Consider the following 25,242-nt stretch of genomic DNA (forward strand, 5'->3'; position numbering starts at 1 on the left):
ACCATACACTGCTGGTGGGAATGCAGATTGGTGCAGCCACTGTGGAAAACAGTATGGAGTTTGCTCAAAAAATTAAAAATGGAACTCCCATTTGACCCAGTGATTCCACTTCTAGGAATATATCCCAAGAATTCAGAAACACCCATCAGAATGAATATATGCAGCACTATGTTCACAGCAGCACAATTTACCATAGCTAAGATTTGGAAACAGCCTAAGCGTCCATCAGCAGATGAGTGGATTGAAAAGCTGTGGTACATCTACACAGTGGAATACGACGCAGCTGTAAAAAAAGAAAGAACTCTTACCATTTGCAACAGCATGAATGGAACTAGAGAGCATTATGCTAAGTAAAGTCAGTCAGAGAAAGATAACTATCACATGATCTCACTCATATGTGGAATATAATGAAAAACATAAACTAATGAACAAAAACAGACACAGAGATGTGGAGACATTGATCAGACTGTAAAATCTCAGAGGGAATGCAGAGGAGGATGGAGGGAGGGAGAGGTCAACCAATGAACTCATGTGCATAACCCATGGACACAGACAGTAGAGTCGTGAGGGCTTGGGGGGGGGGGGGAGGAGGGTTGGAGAGGGCAATGGGGGAAAATAAGGGACATATGTAATACTTTCAACAATAAAGATTTATTTTACAAAAATAAAAAAAGACCATATTATCCATATTTGATTAATTTTCTATTCTACCCTCCCTCCACTCAATTGTGTGATTTTTGTTGTTGTTTTCAATCCTTCATTTTTATTAAGTAAACTAGAGGCCCGGTGCTCAAAATTTGTTCATGGGTAGGGTCCCTAGGCCTGGTCGGCAATCAGGGCCAATCAGGTTCCCCGCCTCCCCACCTCTTTGCCTCCCCCTTCTCTTGCTCTCTCAGTGCCCTTCCACCACCACTGGTTGCCCACCATGTTCTGCGCTGCCCTCTGGTGGTCAGCGCACATCATAGTGAGTGATCAAACTCCCGTTCTCCCGGTGGAACTCCCGAGGAGACACTTTGCATAATAGCCATATATATATATATATATATATATATGTATACACACACACACACACACACACACACACACACACACACACACACACTGAGTGGCCAGATTATTATGACCAACTGACGTTTGTAGGCAAATTAGCTATAATTTTGTGCTGAAGTTGCTAGAGGGCCAGACCATTATAAATAGGGAAGCAGGTTGTTTACCACTACAGTAGAAGTGATTTTTTTCTGAAGATACAGGTAAACAACACGATTTAACAGCCTTTGAATGTGGGATATATACATATATTCCCCTTAGCCTTATTTGGCCTGCAGTCTGTGCAACCTACTTGTCACAACCTTTATGATCATACTTTCTAAAGGAACACAAGAATGCATGGTCTAAAGAAATTTTTTTCCTGAATTACAAATTAATGTGTACTTAAACTTTACCAAGGTCATAAAGTAATTTATGTTCACTATGTATGTAGTAAATCATATTGGGGGGAATAAATGAATGTAAAATTATATAAAAGTAGTCATTGATAAAGCAAATAAACAATGTATCCTCATAGTAACCAACCATATATTCACCGCCCATAGAGTCATCCTCCTCTCTTTCTTCTCAGGTTCCACGAAGTCTAGTCCCTCCAGGAACAGCTCTGCCTTGATGTGTGGGAGGCGAAAATAACCACGCTTGATTCTACTAAGTGAACCTCAATGTCATGTTCCAACAACACCGCAAAAATAATAATACCAGGAATTCATCACTCTGGGCTCCATCCCCCTTACCCATGAGGGAAGGACTAAGTTAGAATTAGGTGCTTTCAAACTTTTTTAAAAAAGCACTGGAAACATTTTTTAACTGAAATATTACATGGAAGGAAAAAGCAATAGCAAAGGGGTGAGTGATAAAAGCAGAACCTCTTATAAAATGTCAAAGCAGTGTTTGAAAATCATTAGGTTGAGTGAACCCTAAATCCCTTCCAACTTAAGTATATTACCTTTATGCTTTAAATGTGAAAAAATCTCAAACTTCCTAAAAGATACTGCGTAGGAACAGACGGGGTGATTTTATCCAGGAGCAAGGGCTGGGGGTGGATTACAGTGCCACTGCACTAATGTGGCCCCATTTTCCCAACTCATCCTGATCCTTTGAGCATTCCTTGTGGGAGTGCGAAGCTGTAAGAATGCAGCAAAGTTTCCAATTCCAGCAGAGGAATCAGCCCTTTAACAGCAGCGGATGGTGGTGGGCTTTCACTACTCCTGCAGCACTTCTTTCAATGGACTCTCGGCTACTATTGGAATCTTCTGTACTCTGCCTAGCAACCAGTAAGTACCCTTGGTAACTACAAGAGCAGTCATTCCATCAGACCCCTAATGCTGCTTGTACTCTCATTGCTTTATACTTTTTCCATGTTCTGCCTATACACTAAACTCTATGTCTAAATGTAAAATTTTAATAATTTTTAAAATGTTGGATGATAAGATGCTAAAGTTCAGAATGTCATTGAAAGTCAAAGTGAATTGTATTTAAAAGTAACCTGCATCTGTATTCAATTTCTGCTTTGCACATAGGCAAAATACTTAGATGCCTATACAAGGTCGGGAGACCTGGCCTTGCTCCTCTCACTAAATAGCTATGTGATCTTGGTCCAGACATTTCACCCTTTCAGGCTTCAGTTTCCTCCTTCATAAAACAAGGAAGATGAACTGATGATCTTGGAGCTCCTTGGAGTGCTAACATTCCGTGACACTTGGCTGCGTTTTTAACCAGGGTCTTTCTTTGAACATCTCAAACTCAGGCCTCCGAGATTTTTCTGAATCGCTAGAGTTTTCCCCAAGAGATTGCAATATTTCTTGAAATACTTCTTATTATTATGTTCAAAATGCTACAGGAAAAGGCTACAAGATTGCAAAGCAGGAGCCCACCAAGGGTTCTAAAAGTCAGTTATGAAATGTAGGGTCCAAAAATGACCCTCTAGAAGAAAATGTGAACTAGACTCGCTACTACTTTAGTGAATGACTCAGAAATCTTTAGAATGTTCACGGTCACCAGGCCAGTCAGGATCATGCATTTGTTGACCAGGTCAGCCTCTCAAAAGGCATCTAGCAGTTCCTCGTTGCTTGCTGAGGCAACTCTAGATAGTGAGGCTGATACTGAGTAATTTAGGGTATGACTAATCCAGTGGGGAAGAGAACACATACACATTTGAGTTAGATAAAATGTTAGCAATCCGTGATGAAAGAATGCAGATACGTAGAAGGAGAACTGGAGCTTTAATCAAGTAGAAGAGCTGTATCTTTTAATTTTCAAGTGAGAATCATATGGTTGATAAAGGGCATTCTTGACCAAAGAAAGAACATGCATAAAAACCTGAAGATGAATAAACACCATCTGTCTCATGCTTGGTTGAACCCTGTCCTGTCACTATCTGAAATTTTAATCATTTCTGAACAAGCAGCCTGCATTGTCATTTTACATTGGGCCTCACAAAATATGTAATGTCCCCAGAATATTGTCTCGGTCAAAGAAAGGATTTCTATTGTGGAGTGGTAAGAGATAATACTGGAAAAGAAGGTGGGGATTCAATGAGAAATGGCCTTGAATGCCACGCTGAAGTGATTTGGACTTGAAAGAGGCAGTTTGAGCATGTTTGAGCAGCAGAGTAATATGGTAACATTGAGATTTTAGGATGAATTCTTTATGTGCTAACACGAATGGGGAAGACGTACTGGTTTGAAGACTGTTATCATGATCCATGGATAAGACAAGAAAGTCTACTTGGACATAGTAGGAATAAAGAGGAGAGGGAGAGAGAGAGGAGAATGGAATGGAGCATGGATGAGAGTCAGGGAGAGTGGTCAAGTCCCCAATTCCAGCTTGTTTTCCTCCAGGCCCCAACCACATTCCTGTCACTGAGTTGCATGACACACCTGGTGTCTTTACAGCAGTGGTTCTCAACCTGTGGGTCGCGACCCCTTTGGCGGTCGAACGACCCTTTCACAGGGGTTGCCTAAGACCATCCTGCATATCAGATATTTATATTACGATTCATAACAGTAGAAACATTACAGTTATGAAGTAGCAACGAAAATAATTTTATGGTTGGGTCACAACATGAGGAACTGTATTTAAAGGGCCAGAAGGTTGAGAACCACTGCTTTACAGTAAGTGCTCTTTTTTGCTTATGCTTGTTCAAGATTTCTATTATTTGATTCTCTGTTACTTGCAAACACACAGGCTCCCTACTGATGGGCGTTGTGGAGGGGCATCCAGTGGTGGTGGAACGCTATTAGCCAAGGAAGCAAAGCCCTGAGATCCATGCTTAAATCCTGTTCTATCGAAGACTCCTAGGTGTGTGGACTTCGAGTCTGGGTGGCCGAAACATACACACCAGAGAAAGACGTGGGCAGACCCAGGGACCGTGTTAAGCACGTCATGGTAAGCACTGTGGATGGCTGTTTACGTGGCCTCTTCTCTGTCGCGTGCCAGGGAAACCACCAGTTCTGATCACAATGGTGTGTCAGCCAGTAGAAAGCTCTTCCTCAGAAAGGGCAGTAGTATCTGCGCATCATTTAGTCCTTGAATTGCTTTTCATTGAATCCTACCCTGGGTTTAGCTGGATCGACCTTCACCTACAAACCCTGACCTTGACAGTATTGCCTCAAAGACCCTGTCAGCGACAGGCCGTTAAGAAGCGATTGGCCAGTGGATGATCTGGAAAGTAAAAGGCAGGACCATGATTGGAGGTTTTAGGTCCTTCCCAGAGCTGAAAGCCGATCTGTGGGACATGAATTTATAGCCATAACTCTCCTCTTCTTGCCCAAAGGGTGGCCGGCCCACAAAATTCTTTATCTGCCTGGCATTATCTGACTCTGGGAGAAAGCCACCCTGCATACGAGTAGCGTGAGTCACTCATAGGTCTGACGTGTTCTTCCTTGGAGTCCACAGGCATCAAACCGCCTGGGAAAGAGGAGACAGGCCACCGCGGATACAAAGCTGGGAAGGTGCCCCATAGGCCTCGGCGTCTACACTGTTTCTGCCCCAGTCCTGGCCACGCTTCCCAAAGAAGGCTGAGAACCAGGAGTTTTTCTGTGTGTAGCACTGGTGCCAGAGAACATGCTGCTCCTGGCCTCTGGGTCCAGGTACCAATAATAACCGTTCCCTGGCCAACCACTGCCCTCTACACCGATCACGGCCAAACGGTCGCAGTGACCAAGAATGACAGGCCCGACTATCTACCCATCTATTGCTGGGAACACCAGAGAAGAGGAAATGCAGATGATGATCAGCTCACAAAGAAGGATCACTCGTGGTCTGCAGGCAGAGGAGCCTGAGGGGCCCTCACAGATGAGCAGGCAGGGGCGGAAGGAGTAGGGCCCAGGCACACACTGTTCTTTCTTCATCCTAAGGGATGCTCCGACTCTGCTTCCTTTAAGAAGACTGAGAAGCATTCATTCAGGCTGGCGTCTAGCACTGGGCATTTGGAGGGTAAAGTCCAGAATATTCCAATCCAAAAGGCCCTAGCTCAGAATGACCACACGACAGTTACTTCGATGACAAAGCTTCATGCACGGCCCGAAGTTGTTTTAAAAAGATGTCTGTTCACACAAATACTGTGAAGCTATTCTTTCCCTAAGCACCACACTCTCAGTTTGTCAAAACATTTGAAGAAGACTAATTCATGCCTCAAAAGGAATTCTCTCTCACTCACAGCGCTGCCAGGTTTGTGAGCTGAAGGCTTTTCTATTACAGGATCTCAAGACACTAGGAAGAGGCAAGCGAATCTCAAGTGGAAATGCCTCGGGGCTTACCAGGTCACCACGGGCAGAATCAGTCCGTGCTCTCCGAGAGGACAGCATAGGAGGTGACTCAGAGGGCTCCGGCCAGCTCCCGCCAACCCAGGTGCCCGCGAGAAGCAGGATAGGGCGATGGTTGAGAACATGGGCTCTGAAGCCAGAGGTTCATGAGTTCAAGTCCCAACTTTGCTGTTGATTAATCATGAAATTCTCTTCACCACTGGATGCTTCGGTTTCTCCATCTAGGAGGGGCGGGGCAACAGTACTTCTCTTTAGGACTGTTGTGAGGATTCAATTAATTTCATGAGCTTAGAGTGCGCCCAGCCACACATAATTCTCGGGGTGCTGGGGGTGGTGGCGCCCCTCCCAAGGCCGCCTGTGTGGGGGGCAGGGGGACAGGCAGCAGCCGGCCACCCTGTCATCAGAACCGCCCCAGGAGGGTAGCTGTTCAGCTGCAGAGATTTTTTCTTCCATCTCAAACAGGTCCCTGGAGTACAGAACAGAAACTCGGCAACTGACATAAACAGTTTCAAACACTAATCTCAGAAGACAAATCGCTCCATTTGGGCATCGAGATTCCTCTCCGAGGCTTCCCCGCTTGTTTATTGTTCCGTGGCGAGGAGCCACGAGTGAATTAAGCAGACAGCGCGCGCCCAGCGATGGCGGGAGGGGCCTTCGGGGAAGGAACCTGCCATCTGACCTGCTTTCCTTGAAAGCTATTGCGGGGGGCGGTCCTTGAGGAAAGGGACTGATTTATGCCTCCTCGTGTCCAGCTGCTCACTGAGAGAGGTCAGCAGATCAGGGGCCAGGAGATCTAGGTTCTAGTCCTTCTCTGCCTGTGAGTGTGTGTGTGTGTGTGTGTGTGTGTGTGTGTGTGTCCGGTTAATTTCAGCCCTTTCTGAAGCTCAGTTTTTTATCCTTGTAAGAAAGGTATCATTATAAGGCACTGTTATACTGGTACCCAAGTGGGTAATTGCAGAGATCAAACTAAGACTCCTTTAGCAGTGATAAATTGCTATACTGATATTAATGAAGTTAATGTAGGTACTCAGTGAATAACTGGATGAGAATTTGAAACGAAGGGGAAGTAGAACTTGGAACAAAGGGTATATTCTATGAGGGCAAGGAAAAAATATTATTCCCATATTAAGAGGAAATTTTTCTTTCCATATTGTTGCAGTCCTTGAATGTAGATGAAGTTCTTTTGAGATTCTAAGTTGAGCCTGTGGTGTACCATGCTAGCATTTAGAGTGCCTATTGCCTCTTCTGATTATAAAGCAAATGCATGTTCATTATACAAAATTTGCAAAATGGGCAAAAGTTTCAGGATAGAAAGTGAAATTAATGGTAATTCAAGTCTGTAGGGATGACCAACCCCTGCTAATACTTTGCCATCTTTCTTCCAACTCACAAAGATCTACATGTATATAAAAATATGTACTCTTCAATTTCTCAAAAATTTGGATTGTACCATATATGCAATTCTGAAGACTTCTTTTTGCATTGTACACCTATTTCCACCTCAATAGATGTTCTTTGAAAGTACCATTTAACATGCATGTTATATTCCATTTCCAATGTATTCATTCTCCTTTTCTCAAACATTTTAAGTTTTTCCTTCAATTTTTTGTAGTATATATAAGACTACAAAGAACATATTTCTTTGATCCTTCTTATGATATACTAGGGGCCCAATGCATGAATTTGTGCACCTTGAAAGGACCTCGAGGCTGTGGTAGGCACAGGGGAGGGTCTCGGCCCATCCTCTACACCCCCGCCCGGTCCCTCCCACTGCAACCCTCAGTTCCCTGTCTGCTGGTAGCTCTGCTCCTGCCACCGCTGAGTGATTGGGGCCAGCACCAGCAGTGGGTACAAGTGCTGTCCTGATCGCCCCTCAGAAGCAGCGGGGAAGTGGAGAAGCCCTCAGGGGCAATCAGGGCCAGCACCAACAGTGAGTGCGAATGGGTCATCACCGCCATGTTTCACACACGGCCCTGGTGGTCAGCGCACGTCATAGTGACCAGTTGTTCAGTTGTTCCGGTTGTTCCATTGTTCAGTCTATTTGCATATTAGCCTTTTATTATATAGGATGGCATATATGTAGAGAGATACAGTAGGCATATATATGTGTATTTATGATACATTATACACTCACACTTATATATTCTACTATTGTATTGCCATCTATCTATATATAAAAGCCTAGCGTCCAGAATGCTGGAATGCCCAGAACAACTAGAATGACCAGTCGCTATGATGCACACTGACCACCAGGGGGCAGATGCTCAATGCAGGAGCTGCCCCCTGGTGGTCAGTGTGCTCCCACAGTCAACATCCCCCGGCTGGTCCCTCCCCCTGTCTGGCAAGCCCTGGCTGGCAGCTGGCAGCCGGCAGTAAGGCCCCGGCCAGCAGCCAGAAGGAAAGCCCTGATCGGCCCTGATCACTGGCCAGGCCTAGGGACCCCACTCGTGCATGAATTTTGTGCACCAGGCCTCTAGTTAATATATACTACTATTGTACATATAAACACATATATATAATATATATATATACACATATATATGTATATATGTGTGTGTGAATATACATATGAAAATACTATATATACCTTTCATTAATATACTTTTACAGTTTTTTAAATTTTGGGAAAATAGTTAATGTACATATACTAAAATTTTTTTGAAATGTTAGAAGATAATCTTGGCTGTACTGTGTTTTACAGGCTTTGAAGCAACCAAACATAACACTTAAGAATGGTGTCTATTTCTGGGACAGTCCTGGTGTCAGGCTCTAATCCATATGTTAAGACCAGAACCCCATGCAGGGGCTGGTGCTCCATTAAGCAAGGATTGCTTTGCAATGTCCAGGCCTCATTCTGCTCTCCTTTCCCAGCCAATACTGTGTGAATTGGATGCATTTTCACTTCTCCTTCTGATACAGTTCCTTCAGTGTTGAAGTCAGTGCAGATGGCTACTACATGCAAAGAGAGCTTTAAGCAGAGAGACCGTTTTGTGAGAGGGTCCCTGGTTTCAAAGCTGGACATAGGCTTATTTTTGCACCAGTTGCGATTATGTGAATATACATCCCTCAGAGGAAACATGTAATAAATTTGGTTCTGGGGGCCCAGAGAGCAGAATTCTGGTTCTAAATCTACTAGGTGACCTTGGACAAATGTCCCTGACCTTCAGTTTCCTCATATGCATAACCAGCTTTGCCATCTCAGAGTTGGTGTGAAAATAAGAGCAAAGTAACCAATATGCCTTATTTATTTTGGTGGGAAAAGTTTCATGTACCATAAAAATAAAATGTGTTAAAGGCACCAGGGACATAAGGGGAGGAATAGAATTTTTTGGCATCATGGTGAGAGCTAGAGGGGCAGCTTTCTCACAGACAGAAATGTTGGCAGAGCCCTCCCCCACAGAGCTGGCAGGCGGGTGCCAAATCTGAGTCTCCATCAACCTGGCTTTCACTGTTCACCTCATCTTGGTGATTCCCTGAGATCTGACCCCACCCACCTTGCTGGTCCATCCAAGCCACTTCCAGTGGCTTTTCATACAAATGTCCCGTCTTAGCTAATGCTGCAGACTTTCCTAAAATCTCTCAAACAAGCAGCACTTGACCTCAGCATGTCCCATACTTCTTGCTAAGTTGCTCCAGGCCTGGTACAAGTGGCAGCCAGCCTCAGTTCAAAGCTTGGCTTCTTCTGGGTACCTCCAAGCCCAGCACAAGTAGCAGCCATCTGCAGACTGCTTTGTAGTTCATGCCAGGTAGCCCCAGGCACAGGCAGTGGCTGACCTTGGCCTGTACCGCTAAGAAGGTCCCAGAGCCACCTCACGCAGTAGACAGCTTTAGACCACACTGCAGTACCCACTCAATCACCTTCACAACTGACACACTCAAGCAGGCACCATAGTCCCACTGAAGCCAGTTCTGGTCTGTGGGGTTGCCCAGTGCATAGCTGATCCTCCATAATGATTTCAATCAGTCCTTGCAGCCAATAGACCTGGGGACAAATTCCTTCCTTTGAAGTACCAACAGCAATCAAGGCTCAACTACAACAAGAGGATACACACAGCCCATAGGTGGGGAGGGGCATACCTGGAGCACTCAGATTGGGTGACAGGGAGGCTGTGCCAAAGAGGCTTACAGGATTCCTACACCATCTGGCCACTCTACTAAGCCTGGGAGATATAGCAGCGCTACCTAATACAGAGAAATAAACACAGAGAAGCAGCCAAGATGAAGAGACAAAGAAACATGTCCCAAATTAAAGAACAAAACAAAACTACAGAAAAAGAACTAAACAAAATAGAGATAAGCAGTTTACCAGATGCAGAGTTCAAAACATTGGTTATAAGGATGCTCAATGAACTTAGTGGAATAGTAGATTAACTTACTGAGAATTTCAGCAAAGAAATAGGAAACATAAAAATGGAACTAGAAAACATAAAAAAGAACCAGTCAGAAATGAAGAATACAATAACTGAAATGAAGAATACATTATAAGGAATCAATAGTGGAGTAGATGAAGCAGAGGATCATATCAGAGATTTGGAAGATAAGGACACAGAAAACATCCAATAGAACAGCAAAAAAGAAAATAGTATCTAAAAAGAACAACGAGGATAGTTTAAGGAGGCTCTGGGACAACTTTAAACATACAACATTCTCATTATGGGGGGTGCCAAAAGGAGAAGAGGGACAGCAAGGAATTGAAAACCTATGTGAAAAAGTAGTAACAAAAAACTTCCCTAACCTGGTGAAGAAAATAGAGATTCAAGTCCAAGAAATGCAGAGAGTCCCAAAGAAGATGAACTCAAAGAGGCCCATACCAAGACACATCATAATTAAAATGCCAAAGTTTAAAGACAAAGAGAGAGTCTTAAAAGCAGCAAGGGAAAAGCAGTTAGTTACCTACAAGGGAGCTCCCATAAGACTGCCAGCTGATTTCTCAACAGAAACTTTGCAGGTTAGAAGGGACTGACATGAAATATTCAAAGTTTTGAAAAGCAAGGATCTACCAAAATATTCTACCCAGCAAAACTATCATTTAGAATTAAAGGACAGATACAGAGATTCCCAGATAAAAATAACCTAAGGGAATTCATCACTAGCAAGCCAGTATTGCAAGAAATGTTAAAGTGTCTTCCTTAAGAAGAAGAAAAGAAGATAAAAAATTGAACAATAAAATGGCAAGAATCCTTTACTTGCAAATGGATTAAATGCTTCAATCAAAAGACTGAATGGCTGAATGAATAACAAAACAAGATCCTTACATATGCTGTCCACGAGAGACTCACTTCAGATTGAAAGATACACACAGACTGAAAGTAAAGGATGGAGAAAGGTACTTCATGAAAATGGAAACAAATAAACAAAAAAAGCTGGGGTAGCAATATTCCTACCAGGCAAAATACACTTTAAAACAAAGGCTATCATGAGAGACAAAGAAGGACCCAGCAATTTTTCTGGGTATTTATCCAAAGAAACCCAAAACACTAAATTGAAAAGACATATACATCCCTATGTTCCCTGCAGCATTATTTACAATAACAAGACATAGAAGCAACCTAGGTGTACATCAATAGGTGAATATAAAGAAGAAGTGCTGCACATATACAATGGAATTTGACTCAGCCATAAAGAGGAATGAAATCTTGCCATCTGCAACAACATGGATGGACCCGGCGGCATTGTGCTGAGTGAAGGGTGTCAGACAGAGCAAGACAAATGCCATGTGATTTCACTTACATGTGGAATCTAAAAAGCAAAATAAATGAACAGGCAGGACAGATGCAGTCTCACAGATACAGAAACATTTTGATGGTTGCCAGTTGGGAGGAGGCTTGGGGGATGGGTGAAAGGATTAAGAAGTACAAATTGGTAGTTATAGAATATTCATGGAGATATAAAGAAAAGCATAGGGAATATAGTCAATAATATTATAATAACTATATATGGTATTAGATGGGTAATAGATGTATAAGGGTAATCACTTCACAAGTTACATTTATGTCTAATCACTGGGTTGTGCACCTGATACTAATGTAACATTGTAGGTCAACTGTAATTTAAAATTTATTTAAAAATAAAGAAAGGATAATTCAGCAGACTGTTCCACTAGCTGTCTGATCCCCAAACTCTGTTTCCTCTGGGGAGAGCTTTCCCCCTTGGCTTTACTTTTGGACAGAACGGTATTTTCAGTGATAAGGTTATGGGATTCGGGCCTCTCAGTAGAGCGACAAGAACAGCCACGAGCCTGTGCTGATTATTATAGCCACTGGCAACCTCGCAAGGGTCCCTGTCAAGGCCTGGGGCTCACTTAGAAATCCATAAAGACCTGAGCTGGACCACAGCCCCTCTCTGTAGGATGAAGGTAGTAAAATTTCCTTTCTCAAAAGTTTTTTTGAAAGGGAGAAAATAAGTGATAATATGTATAAATCACTTAGTGAATACAGTGTAAATTCTATAACGATAACCATTACACTCATCACTCAAATGCAGCCTGGGATAAAAAAGAAAGAGCAACACATCCTAAGAAATAATCATGAGAGGTTAGTTGTTAATTTAAAAGTAATATGATATTTTATAATAATATTTAAATTATTTTTTTAAAAATTATCATTAACACTAAACATAGCTATTCCAGAAATACAGGGTGGGCAAAAGTAGGCTTACAGTTGTGAGTACATGAAACATAGGTTATCCTTGTATTCTAATTTATTAATTACTGTATTATTCCCATTCAAACAACTGTAAACTTACTTTTGTCCCACCCTGTTTCTATTAACAGAGTAGGACAGTGGTTGCCCAAGCCTGGAGGGTAGGGGAAATAGAGAGAGGTTGATAAAGGGTGCAAGCTTTCAATTATAGGATGAATAAGGTCTGAGGATCTAATATCTAACATGGATACTACAATTGATAACACCTTTTCGCATAATTAAAATTTGCTAAGATACTGGAACTTGCGTTGTCGTCCTCCCCGCAAAAAGTGAACATGTGAAGTGAAGGGTGTGTTAGTTACCTTGATGATGGGGAATCCTTTCACACTGTCTGCCTACTCATCATGTTGTACGCTTTAAATATACTGCAGCTTTATTTGTTAATCAGACCTCAATAAAGCTGAAAAATAAAATAAATATCTAGTCATTAGTATTAGGAGTAAAGCAGACAAATATTATGAGTGGGTCAGAATTGTGTGTGTATATTCATATTTATAGATGTATGTGTGTATGTATGAATCTAATGTCTAATTAATTATTAATCTTTAATAATAATGGTACCTGTTCATATAAGCAATAAAATATATGATGTAAGTTTGTAGAGAAAATTTACTATCCATTTGGAAATAAATGAATTTAGCAATTTTATAATATATCTTAAAATAAATTCCATATGGATTAAAGGGCTAAGGAAATCTATAAAATATGAGAAGAAATCAGAGGATAATTATATAACCTTGGAGTGGGGCAAACCTTCCCAAGTATTTCACCAAGGGTAGAGTAGAAATGAAAATTGGCATATTTGGTCACTTAAAAAATTTAAAATGTTATATGGGAAAAAATCATCAAAATAATTAAAAGACAAACAGATTAAAAGAAAATACTTGAAATGAGAATGCCAACGTTACTTAAAGGAGTTCTATAAATGATAAGATTAAAAGTACACAACCTAAGAGAAATATAATTCAAGGGGGAAACATAATCAATAAGCCCATGAAATATACTCAACTCATTAACATTCAAGAAAATGCAAATTAAAAGAGCAAGATACCATTTTTTTTAAAAAAAAAAACATCAGATTATCAAATTTTAAAATATTGATAACATCAAGTATTGGCCAAGTGTTTGTAAATATCCTGTTGGCCAGCACATGGGCAAAGGCTTCGAGGATACAATTTGACAGTCTCTATGGAATTTTAAATGAGCCTCACCCACAGCCAAGAAATTCAGAGCATCTGATCTAAATAAGCACTTGTCTGTCCAAGGATTTTCACTGCATCATAGTTTATAATGCAAAAACTAAAGGTAGAAACGCATAAATATTCATTAGTAAGTTCTATTGTTGGGACAAGTGTTCACTGCCCATGGAAACAGAATTATGGTTAAGCTTTGTCCATTGTAAGTACTCCAGAAACACTATTATCATAATGGATCATAAAGACTCACATTCATTATCCCCACACTTGGATGCTTACTCTAAACAAAGAGCATCCGATAAAAACAATCCAGTGGAAGAAAAAGGTCATGTGCAAAAACATTTTCATGTTAGTGTTACTTATAACATAAAAATTATAATGGGCTAAATTTTCCAATACAAGTGGGCTGTATACAGGTTTAGTAATTTATTATACACACACTTGGTGAACTTTAATATAGTTTTTGAAACAAGAATTATGCTGCTATGTAGCAGCTGGAAAAACTGCTTAGGATTTTATACTGACTGATAAAAAGGCTGATTGTAAATTTATGCATACACTAGGAGATAACTTTGTAAAAATCTTTATGCATCTGGACAAATATCTCTACAAAATAGCAGAGATATTTAAACCATTGAGGAGATTATTATTGTTCTAGTAAAGTTGAGTAGCATTTTCTGGATTCGTTCTGTTTTGGAGCTTTATACTGCCCTGTCTGCAGCTTGAGTACGAAAAATTCCAGGAGGAACTTGACTTCAGGTTGAGAAACCAGCTGGACCAGTGTCGAGGAGAACAAAGTTGAATGACTTCCTGAAGGGAGAGTGTTTCTGGAAACAGGAAAGTCAGAACAGCTTATGGTGTATTTTCCAGTCATTTCGCCCTGGGGCTACTTGACTATATTGTCAGAGAAAAAAACCTGATGATATTTTTGTACCACGTAAGAGGCTGAGTGAAAAAAGACCCGAGGAGGGGAGCTGGCTTACACAGTAGTTCAAATTGGGGTGCCAGACCAGAAGTGCTAAGCAAGACATACTAAGTATTTGAGAGGTTGTGTATTCACTCACATTGCCACACGTACCAAGTGATGCCTAAGTGCCATACACGAGGGAACCCAATAAATACATTTTACAGTTTTACAGTGGCTTTATTCACTGTTTCTATTGCTAGAATCTATTGTTTTCCTAATGATCTAAGCAGCCTGACTGCAGCCAACATCAACTGGAGTGACTGAGATGATGAGAGAAGCACTCCAATGGTGTCTGTAAGGAATGGGAGGACTTATCTCCCCTCAACCCACAGGAGAAAAGAAGTTTGTTTTCTTAGTGGCTTGGAGGGCACCTCGCTGGGCCCTGAGACAATAAAAGTCAGGAATGACCCTTATTTATTCTCAATTTCAGAGAATAAACAATACATTTTATTTTAAGAGAATTTGGATACCCTGGTACTTTATCTAAGAATAATGATCGAAGTCTGGTTAAGGAATGCTGACTTACTAGCTATTCTGGATGACCTCAAAATAGAAATTAGTGCAAATTACTGACTAAAAAAAACAAGCAATCACGACCAGCTTAATAAAGCTGAAAATGGAAGCACTAAAATTCTAAGGCTGCAAAACTATTACTTGGCTAATGGTTTTTGTTGTTTTTGAAATTCTATTTATGTCCATCCAAACCTTTTAACTCCTCTGTGCTTCTCTCTTGCACAATTCACAAGCCACTGAAATAATCCCTTTCCCCAAAGGGAACGGGACTCCTTTCCATAAAAGAAACCCCCCAGTAATTTCATGAAGGTCTTCCCCGAAGCGGCACAGACTACGTTGTCAGTATGGCAACACAGCGGAGTTGGCCTCCCCAAGGTCACGGAGTCAGAGTGGGTGTGCTGAGGTCTCACGGTTGGTCTGTCTACGGGAGGTGAGGGATGAGACTGAGGAGGCAGGTGCCTGTCCAATACACTTGTGGGCTCCACCCCCCTGAGCTGGACAGAGATGCAAGGTAAAGGGCTGGTCACCATCTGCTGGGGGACGGGGGAGCTCTTGCCGAGAGGGTGGGAAGAAGGGAGATGAATGTGCACTTGAGGCTCCCGCAGCTCTCTCCCGCTCCGGCTTGGCTTTCTGAAGTATGGAAACCTCTAGCTCTGGGCTCAAGCACTTCTGCTTCTGCCATGCACTTCTGCTATTTCCAGTGTAACCCCACCAGGCTGGAATCCATTCCGTTTGCTTTATCCAACTTGACAAAACCTGCTGGCGACAGTAGTGACCTCAAGCAGGTGTCCTGAGTCAGACCCTGAAGGCTCCTTTGCCTGTGTGTCATGCACTGCAGCAGATAAAAGGCGAGCGCCACACTTTCTGGTCTTAAGACACTTTTGTAATGTACCCCGGGTACACAACATTCGATTAATCAGAATTCCTGGTCCACCCTGCACTGTCACAGTATTGTCACTGGCCCATAAGTGAACATCGTGTAATTGATTTGCCTAAGACTAAGCATGCAGGGAGCCACTGCCTGGCCACAAGTGCCACCAAGAACCCTCTTCTTGCCTCTGGCACACCCGTCTCTCATCTGCCTCTCCCACTCTACTGGTAACTACTCTTCTGGATTTTGCATTTATATTCACTCATCTCTTTTATGAATATTCTATAGGCACAGAATAAAATGTATTAATTCAACACATATTAAATGGTGCCTTCTCTCTGCCAATCACTGTCTGTGTGCTGGGAAATAAAGTAAAAACTAACGAACAAAGCAAAATTCCCACCCTCAGGGACAAATAACAAACAAATAACCAAGTAAAATGTCTAGTGTGCCCAGTAATGACAAGAGCTACGGGTAAAAACAAGACAGGGAAACTTGGGGGGAGGTCAGGGCTCGGGCAGAGTAATGAAGGTGGTGAGGGAAGACCACCTGGTATAGCAGTAAATCCAACCCTGTTGGACCTGAGGCGACAGTAGTGACCTCAAGCAGGTGTCCTGAGTCAGACCCTGAAGGCTCCTTTGGCTTTTAAAAAAGATTTTAAATCTCAGACCTAAAATGCACTGATCTTTTAAGGTCCAGCTCGCTGTGTTCCAGCGTGGGCCTCTGAAGGCAGTTTGTAGGAAACATGCTCAGGGTCCTAGAGTCAGCTCTGATATTCCAGGTGAGGACAAGGAACGTGTCTTTTCTGCTCCCAAGTTGTACCCTCAGCTCCAAGCGCAGTCTCCACTACAAGGGAACCACGAGAGAAATGTGTTGAATGAATGAATGAATGAATGAATGACTACATCACTCTCATACAGCATTTTCAGGTTGGCTGTGAGCTCCTTGGGGACAGGGAGTAGGCTCCTCCGATGGATATCTGTGGGGCGGGGTATTGGTCCTGACGCCAATAAAATACCGTGGAGGAGTGAGGGGTGAGCCAGTTATAAACAAGCAGCCAGGAAGGAAAACCATCGAGTCCTCACCTGGGTGAGGGGGAGAGCTTGCCAGCAGCATTCATCTAGAGATTAACCTCTTTGAATAAATAATGTTGGGAACGGAGGGCTTCTCTGCTTGGAGCAGAATTTCCCACAATGAGGTTGTCCAGTCAAACTTGCCTGAGGAGCTGCCATGGGAGTAAAATACAGCACACTGGGCAGTCACTGCCTTTTGGAAGTTCATAGTACATATTAGATCTATTAAGGCTTTGAAGAAATTCTGAAGTTAAAAAATACAATTTAATATTGCGTATAGTCTGCCTCTCTCTTTTAAAACCTTTCCTGCTAAACAACTGTTGACGTGGTGGAATTAGTCTATGATGGCCCTGGAGGAAACACTGAGACTATGGCTAATCACAGTGTGAGAAAAGCTCTGCAGAACAAAGTCTGCAGGACAGAGCCATGTGGAGGTGTGGAAATCGGGAATGCCACGTTGGAAGTTGCTGTCATAGGTAGAATAATGTCTCCCCCTCCCCCCATCTGCCACACACACACACACACACACACACACACACACTTCAAAGATACCCATGTTTTAATCCCTAGGACCCATGAATATGTCACCTTCTGTGGTCCTATGGGCTGCATTGTGCCCCCTGCCCCTCCATTCCTGCTGAAGCCCTAACTCCACTCTATTTGGAGATGGGCCTCTGGGACGTGATTAGTTTATATGAGGTCCTGGGGTGGGGGTGGGGGGGGGGGTGGGGGCTGTGATGGGATTAGTCTCCTTATGAGAAGAGAGTATTCTCTCTTGCTCTCTCTCTCTGCCATGTGAGGACACAGCAAGAAGGAGGCCTGCAAGCAGGCAGAGGGCTTTCACCAGAAGTAAGCCTGCTGCCACCTAGGTCTTGGACTTCCAGCCTCCGGAACTGCAAGGAAACACACTTCTGTTGTTTTGCCACCAGGCCGTGGGGTTTTGTTAGAGCAGCCGGTGCTGACGGTGACCTGTGGCGTAGGGGATCAGTGCTGCAGGTGGGTTTCGGGTCACTGATCAGCTGACCTTAAAACAGGAGATGGCCCTCAATGAGCCCAGTGGAATCAGAGCAGAAGAGTCAAGTCAGAGAGACATTTAGAAGACGAGGAAGGGCCCATGAGCCAAAGGACATGGCAGCCTCTGCAGTCTAGAAAGACCAGGAAGCAGACTCTCCTTTAGAGACCTGAAGGAACGCAGCCCTGTCCACACCTGGGCCAGCGAGGCCCTTTTCAGACTCGACCTCCATAACCGTGACATAACACAGCTGTGCTGCTCCAAACCACCAAGTTTGTAGTCATTTACTACAGAACAGATAGGAAACCAATGCAATTGCTGAGAAGGGGATTAGTGGTTGTCAGCAAAGGGGAAGTTCAGCTATGAACACGTTGTGCGGAAGCCCATGGTGACAATTTGCTCTTAGTTTCCTCCTATTCTGATTACATCCAGTAGAAATTCCTGAAAAATTTTGATGGAACAAGTTTTCCCAAGCTTTAGAAATATTCTACTGCTCATTCCAATAGCAAAATGGAATTGGGGACGAGTTAAGGTATTTGTGCTTCAGTAGGCTTCACCCCCAAAATCTGTCAATGAAAGTTTGAAAAGAAGACTGAACCTGTGAGACAATTGAAGTGATTTTCTTGAATACCACCGTGTTACTTATGAAAATAGTAGTTGTAAATTATTCATTCATCCATTTAAGAAATCCATGTCAATTTCCCTGAGAATACAATAGCAGAAACCTCACTGTAATATGTTTGTAAGGCTTACACTCTACAAAACTTTACAAAAATCCTTAGGGCCATTCACTTGGAAAAATGCCAAACATTAGGGGAAGTAACTCCAGGGATGAACAGCCCAAACCCTCTATTTTGTAGTTGACAAAAATGAGGCCTAAAGAGGTTAATTAAATGAGGTAAAGAAAAAAATGTATACCCCCATATCTATACCTATATCTTTACATAGTTTTATAGCCTCAGACAAATAATTAACCTAGAAGAGTGCCTTTTCCATAATACGGCACTAGGTTAAAATATTTGTCCCGGGTCATACAATGAATTCACAATGCAGGTAGGGCCAGAGCCTGAACTTCTCTTGAGATCATGGTGGAAATTTCTTCAATACTGTCCATAGGGTCAGAACCTCGGGGCCAGCCTCTTAGTGCAGCGTCCTCAGTTTAACAGAAAACATTCCGTCTCAGAGATGTTAAGGATGTAGCTTAAAGCAGAAATAAGCAGTCCTTCCAGGTGACCTGGAGGGTGGAGGACAGAGAAACACAGGGAGGATGGCCTGTGGGGTCCTGAGATGTCCCTTGCTTTCCCTGGAAGGACAAACAGCAACGGAGGACTCTGCAGGTCGGTCAGGCCGGTTAAGCATGTGGAGCTGGTGCGCTCCACTGCGCAGCACTGAGCTCAGGCCACTCTGCTTCCCCAGCGCCTGCTCTGCATGTTCCTTGGCTTCTTTCAGCTGCAGCCCCAAGTCCCGGAGCCCCTGCACCTGAGCAGCCTGTCTGCTGGCTTCTTCTCCTCCTCCTCCTCCTCCTCCTCCTCCTCCTCCTCCTCCTCCTCCCAGAAAGCCGAAGGGAAGTTCTCACGTTCCTCCCTAATCCACGTGCACCCCCAGGACCCAGAGCTCAAGCTCATGGCACCAGCTCCTCATTCCGAGTCTCAGTCTCTGCTTTGGTGCCGAAAACTCAAGGTTTGCCATTTGGAGGGTCTTTTGGCACCGGAATCTCCAGAGCTTGATAGGATATTGGACGGGGCAGCAGAGAGTGTTGGTGAAACACGGCTCAGATTGTAGGTAGGGTTCCCAGGGAACATACAGAGTGCCTCGTTCAATTTGGACTTCAGATAAAAGCATGCCCTCAATATCACAGTGCGCTAAAATAATCGTTGTCTAACTGAAATTCAAATTTAATGGGGCACCTGTATTTTTATTTGCTAAATTTGACAACCCCAAGTTTGTGGGGGATAGAGGCACGCTCATGCAGGCACCCGAGTCTGCCTTTGTGTGAGCTGTTTGAATGGGAGAAGGAGAAAAAGAGAAAGAAATGAATGTGAAACAATAGTTCTTTAGAAGCAAAATCCATTACTGGCCCTCTCCCTCTCCTTTTGATCTTTGTGCATGGTGTGTGTGTGTGTGTGTGTGTGTGTGTACATACATACATATAAGTCCTCGTGTTTTGTTGACACGAGGACCATGGCATTGAGGAAAATTGTTGACAGTGATACCGATTACAGTATCTTGATTGACAAAACAAGAGTGAGACTATAAACAGTAAAAATGTAGTTAGTTTAAAACTAACGCTATTTATTGCAGGCCTGCTTACCATAAGTACCCAGTGCCACACAGCCCAATCACAATTTTGCTTGTTCCCGATCTTTCTGTGTTTTCAGAGAACCATAAAATGTTACTAAGGCATCTGAGAAATCATCTAGTCCAACCTTGACATTTACAGACTAAATAACCAAGACTCAGAGAGAAGTGACCAATATAGAATCCGGCAGCCGAACAACATTAATAATAGAACAATATTTTTTGAAGGTTTACTAAGCGACGGGCATTTTCCTTAGTGGTTTACTTATATAATCACATTTAATCATCACAACAACCCTACAATCGTTCTCATTATTCAAATGAGGCAAACCGAGGCAGAGGGAATCCTGTAGTTTATCTAAGGTTCAAGGCTAGGTCGCTAGTAAGTAAAGGCGCCCGCTAAAAATCCCAGCTAGTTTGGTTCTGGGCCCACACACTCAACCGCGAAACTGTGTGCCTCTCAGAGAAGATGAGTTTATATCATTAAGCATGTTCATACATGCAGACTCTCACAGCTGCCTACTCCGGTGGCATGATTTTGTCCTGAAAAACAAGGTCACTCGAATATCGAATATCGCTTCCAGGAAGCCGGCTGGATGCTGTTGCCACACGTGTCAACTTCAGAGTCAAAGCGGTTACCTGCTCGCTTAAAACAAGCCCTAGAATACGGGGAGCCTTCTACGATCAGAGAGCAGATCAGTTTCATTTATTTTTTTTGAACTAATTTTAATGAAATACGTAACAACAGGGTCTACTATCAAAGCAAACATTAGCGGTCAGAATTTTATGAGTTTACATTCTGAGTAGCTCATGAACGAAAAGAAGAGAAAAAGAAAAGAGAGGGAGAAGGAGAGAAATCAAAACAGAGAAGAAGCCTTCCTAATCCGTTGTTAGCCACAAAGTAAACCAAGTTCTCTCAGGCAGAGGCAGGCCCTTTTGTAAACGCGCTGCCAGCCGGGCTTCTGCGGGGGTTCAGCTACAGTCATCGTTATGTCCAGAGAGAATAGTCACCGTCCTCAGCATGACATTTACTTAGTTTTACGTTCTGCCCGTTTTTCTCCTCCGTCTTGCAGATTATCAACCCCTTGCATCTCAGATGTTCAACCCACTCCGTCCCCGTCCAGACCCCAGCGACCCTGTTTATCACAGGTGGAGGATTAAGCATGCCCGTGTCTGCTTTGATACCATGTTTCCCAAAGCTACCCTTCCTGGGACTCAAAAGCCTGTGCAAGCTTTGAGAAAAAACGAGGCCGCAATTGGAGTTCTCAGGCGCTCCAGGGGGTACCTGGGAGACACCAGGCCTCCACCGAGGCAGGCATTAGGAGACGTGCAAACATTGCCTTCCGTCTGGTCTGCACTTTAGGAAGGAAGGGTTAGTCTGAGGAATCTGCTTTTGCTATTCTCTCCAGAACCTCACCAAACCCTTGAGACCCCTCCCCTGCCCCCCACAGGAACTGGCAAGGGTGCATTTGAAACGAATGTAGCTTTTTGCAAAACAAATCTGCATCCTCTTTTCTTCAGAAAGGTGGCAGTGTTGCCTTGCGGTTTTGACCAAATTATAAAGCAGTGCCAATGTCTCTAGCGGATTAACACATCAACCACCTCACCTCGCCATGAGAAGGAAGGAAGGAAAAGAAGGATGTAACCACGCTGAACCCCACGGCTGGCAGATGAGTTTATATCATTAAGCCTGGCACTGAGCATTTTGGTTGACCAAGCTCCTCTGAGTTTTCATCTCGTTTCAACAGCACAGAAACTAAGAAAATCTCCAGTGGACCCCACAGATGCCTAAAAGCCAGGAATCTCCAAGGAAGCCACAGAAAACCCTGTTTTTCCAGCATCCACTCTTCTCCGTGCTCACATATCCATCCCAAGTGATACACGGAGCGGTCCTATTTAGAGGGCTAAGGAAAACTTAGCGAACCAGGCCAGCATCCTTCCGACACCTGCTCCACAGAATGTTCACATCGGCGTCCTCATACAATAATTCATCTTCTAAGTAAAAGTTCTGCCATTTGTTGAGTGGCTTGTTACTGCTTTTACAAAACCAATATTCTACACAGAGCTATGGAGAAGAATTTAGGAAGGCAAGTGTCTGTGCCTGGTTCCACACTCATACCTTCCCTGGGCGCCTGGACCAACCCTTGTGAGCGGCGCTTAGAGTTCCCACCTCTCCCACTCACCTTGACTCGGCGTCCTGTGAGAAGTTTCTCCATGCGCCACTAACACAGATATTTGGGGGGAAAAAACTCTCCATTTATAAATATCGGATGGTTTGGGAAAAAATATTTGTGGCACTGGACTTTTTTTCCCCTCTACAGTGATGTCATTTGAAATACTTGTTGTGCTCCAAATTGGCTATTTTTACTTCCCCCCAGTGACTTTTTTGGGAAATACATTTGTTTGGATTAGCTACGTTTTCAGTGATCCCTGTAATCTGATACACAGCATCAGGTTCATCTTCTCAGCAATGAGAACTCATGTTATGCAGCCACAAACTCGAGATCCCTCGTTTGATCATTTTCAAACCTGTTCCTCTTGGATATCCTGCCAAAGTTTCTATTCACAGATACAGAGAAAAATAAAATAAATAAAAGGAAAAGACTGGCCTTTTCACAAACAAAAACCACACTCAGCAACTCCAAGTACTTCAAACGGAAGACATTAAAGGCCCCCAAGGTCGAGTAACATTTTCACTTCCCAGCGTGCTTTTAGGGGACCAGGTAGAAGCAGCCGCGCGCGCGGGCTCTGGGACATGTACTGGAAAGCTGTGTCGAGCTGAGAAGTGCAGGAGAGGAAAGTTTAGGAAGGAACGCTGGATGCCTCAGCCCTACCTGATCTGAACTTGCTCCTAATCAGCAAAGAGTGCTCAGCCCCCAGGAGGGTCATGTTGAGTCTCAGCGAGCCGCTGGTCCCGTGGCCAGACGCCCCCTGTTTTCCACCAGGAACCGGCTCCCGGGAGCCCAGCTGCGCGCAGCTAGCAACCCAGAATTCATCCAGCTCTCCGGGAGCTCCCCTGGGTCGGAGGACAGTGGCCGCCAGGGACCGAAACCAGTGTCCCCAGAGCACTGGTGGCTCCCCCTCGCTGTGCGGGCTGTTAACTCCTAGGCGGCGGGACCCTCCTCCTCCTGCGTCTGGCCGGGAGCGGCGGCATCCCAGGCGTTCTCGGCTGATGTCATAGGCCGCCGGCGATCGAGGAGTATCACACCACGCCTTTATGAAGGTCCCACGTTTGCTATCTGATACTTTTTTACTACTGACAGGAGCTCGGCCAATCAGGAGCGGCGAGCGGGGACGAGGGACTAGGAGCAGCCAGAGGCGTCCCTGGAGCCGCTCTTAACTCTTTGCAGCGGGCCCAGCGGACGGAGGCGCGGCCCGGGTCCCACCCCGGCGAGGCGCAGAGGGAAGGGGCCGGGAGGACAGGAGGGAGGGCTGCGGGGCGCCCGGGCTCACGGACGGCCACGGAGAGGGCCTGGGCCGGGGTTGGGGCGGGGGGGGGGGGGGGGGGGAGGCCGCGGGGGCTCTCCGGCAGCCGGGCTTTGGGGCTGCGCCTGGGAGGCGGGCGCAGCGGGAACCAGCCGGGAGGGACGCGCGCTTGCGGGACTCGCTGCACCCCGCGCTTCTCACATAAGCGGGGCCACTGGCAGAGAAGCAGGGCTCCCAACAGACTGAAGCCCCCACATTCTCTCCCCTTTGAGGGTCACAGGCACAGGCTTTACACATCTCGCAGCTCGAGGGTCAGACTTGGATGCACGTCCACGGAGAAAATGAAAAGCCTTTCTTTTTTCGGGGTCCTGCGCTTTCTGGACAAACCTGACTCCTTCGTCGGCTCACTCCGCGGGACACGGTGCTCGCCATCGGGGAGACGCACCAGTTGAACGCCCTTCTGTGCGCTCGGAGGGTGAGGTCCCAGGAAGGAAGGTACCTGGCGCAGGGGCGCGTCAGAGCTGGGGTTGGGAGCATGGAAAAGCTCAAGGGCTCCTCGGAGTGACTCCCTCCTCAGGGCACAATCCGTTGCACACCAAAGACCCCCAGGTGTTCCAGGCTCATCAACAAATGACACACAGACCCTGCTCCCAAGAAGCGGCACAGAAAAATAAAACAAAACAAAAACAAACAAAACACACTAAAACACACCCCAAACCCCGCAGACTACCTACGTACATAAAGTTGGGTTGAATTTATTTGCAACCTTAGTGCACTCGGGGCCTCCAGGTACCACCTGTTACACTCGCGCCTGCCTAAGTCTCAGGAGACCCCGGGACCCTAACAGATCAGCTGGTGACAGATGGGGACCTGATGCCACGCCAACTCCTGGTAGAGCGTTTACTGCCCCGAGTTTGGGCCTCTGCCCGAATTCCCTGACTCTGGAGTGCACGCGTTGCCTCTGACCAGCCTTCTGTATCAACAAGGTCTCTGGGAGAGAGAGACACCAGCCCCTGATGAGTCGGAAGGCAGGGGAGGCAGACAAGCCCACCCATGTCCCTTGGGAGCGCGCCTGGCCCTGCAGCCCGTACAGAGGCAACAGCCCCATACGGAGTGCACTGCTCTCAGTCCTGCCCTCACAGGCCCGGGGGCTCCAAACAGTGCGGGTTTGTTATTCTGCCGCTTGGAGGTCAGAAGTCGGACCTGGGTCCCAGCGGGCAGGAATCCAGGTGTTTGCAGGGCTGGGTCCCTCGGGAGAACCTAGGACAGTGGTTCTCAACCTTCTGGCCCTTTAAATACAGTTCCTCATGTTGTGATCCAACCATAAAATTATTTTCGTGGCTACTTTATAACTGTAATGTTGCTACTGTTA

General features: G+C 44.7%; 1 protein-coding gene across 1 annotated transcript in view; it reads right to left on the reverse strand.

Annotated features, from left to right (window-relative positions):
• MYOCD (myocardin) overlaps positions 1-23,608 on the reverse strand; it is an 86,172-nt gene extending 62,564 nt beyond the window's left edge. Inside the window, exon 1 of the mRNA XM_070393755.1 lies at positions 23,279-23,608. Coding sequence (XP_070249856.1) covers positions 23,279-23,333 — 55 coding nt within the window. The 5' untranslated portion in view covers positions 23,334-23,608. The remainder of the gene's footprint in view (positions 1-23,278) is intronic.
• Between the last annotated feature and the right edge of the window lie 1,634 nt (positions 23,609-25,242).

Source organism: Myotis yumanensis, unplaced genomic scaffold (genome assembly GCF_028538775.1).
Source record: "Myotis yumanensis isolate MYYU_CA2020_CCGP unplaced genomic scaffold, mMyoYum1.0.hap1 SCAF_16, whole genome shotgun sequence".
NCBI lineage: Eukaryota > Metazoa > Chordata > Mammalia > Chiroptera > Vespertilionidae > Myotis > Myotis yumanensis.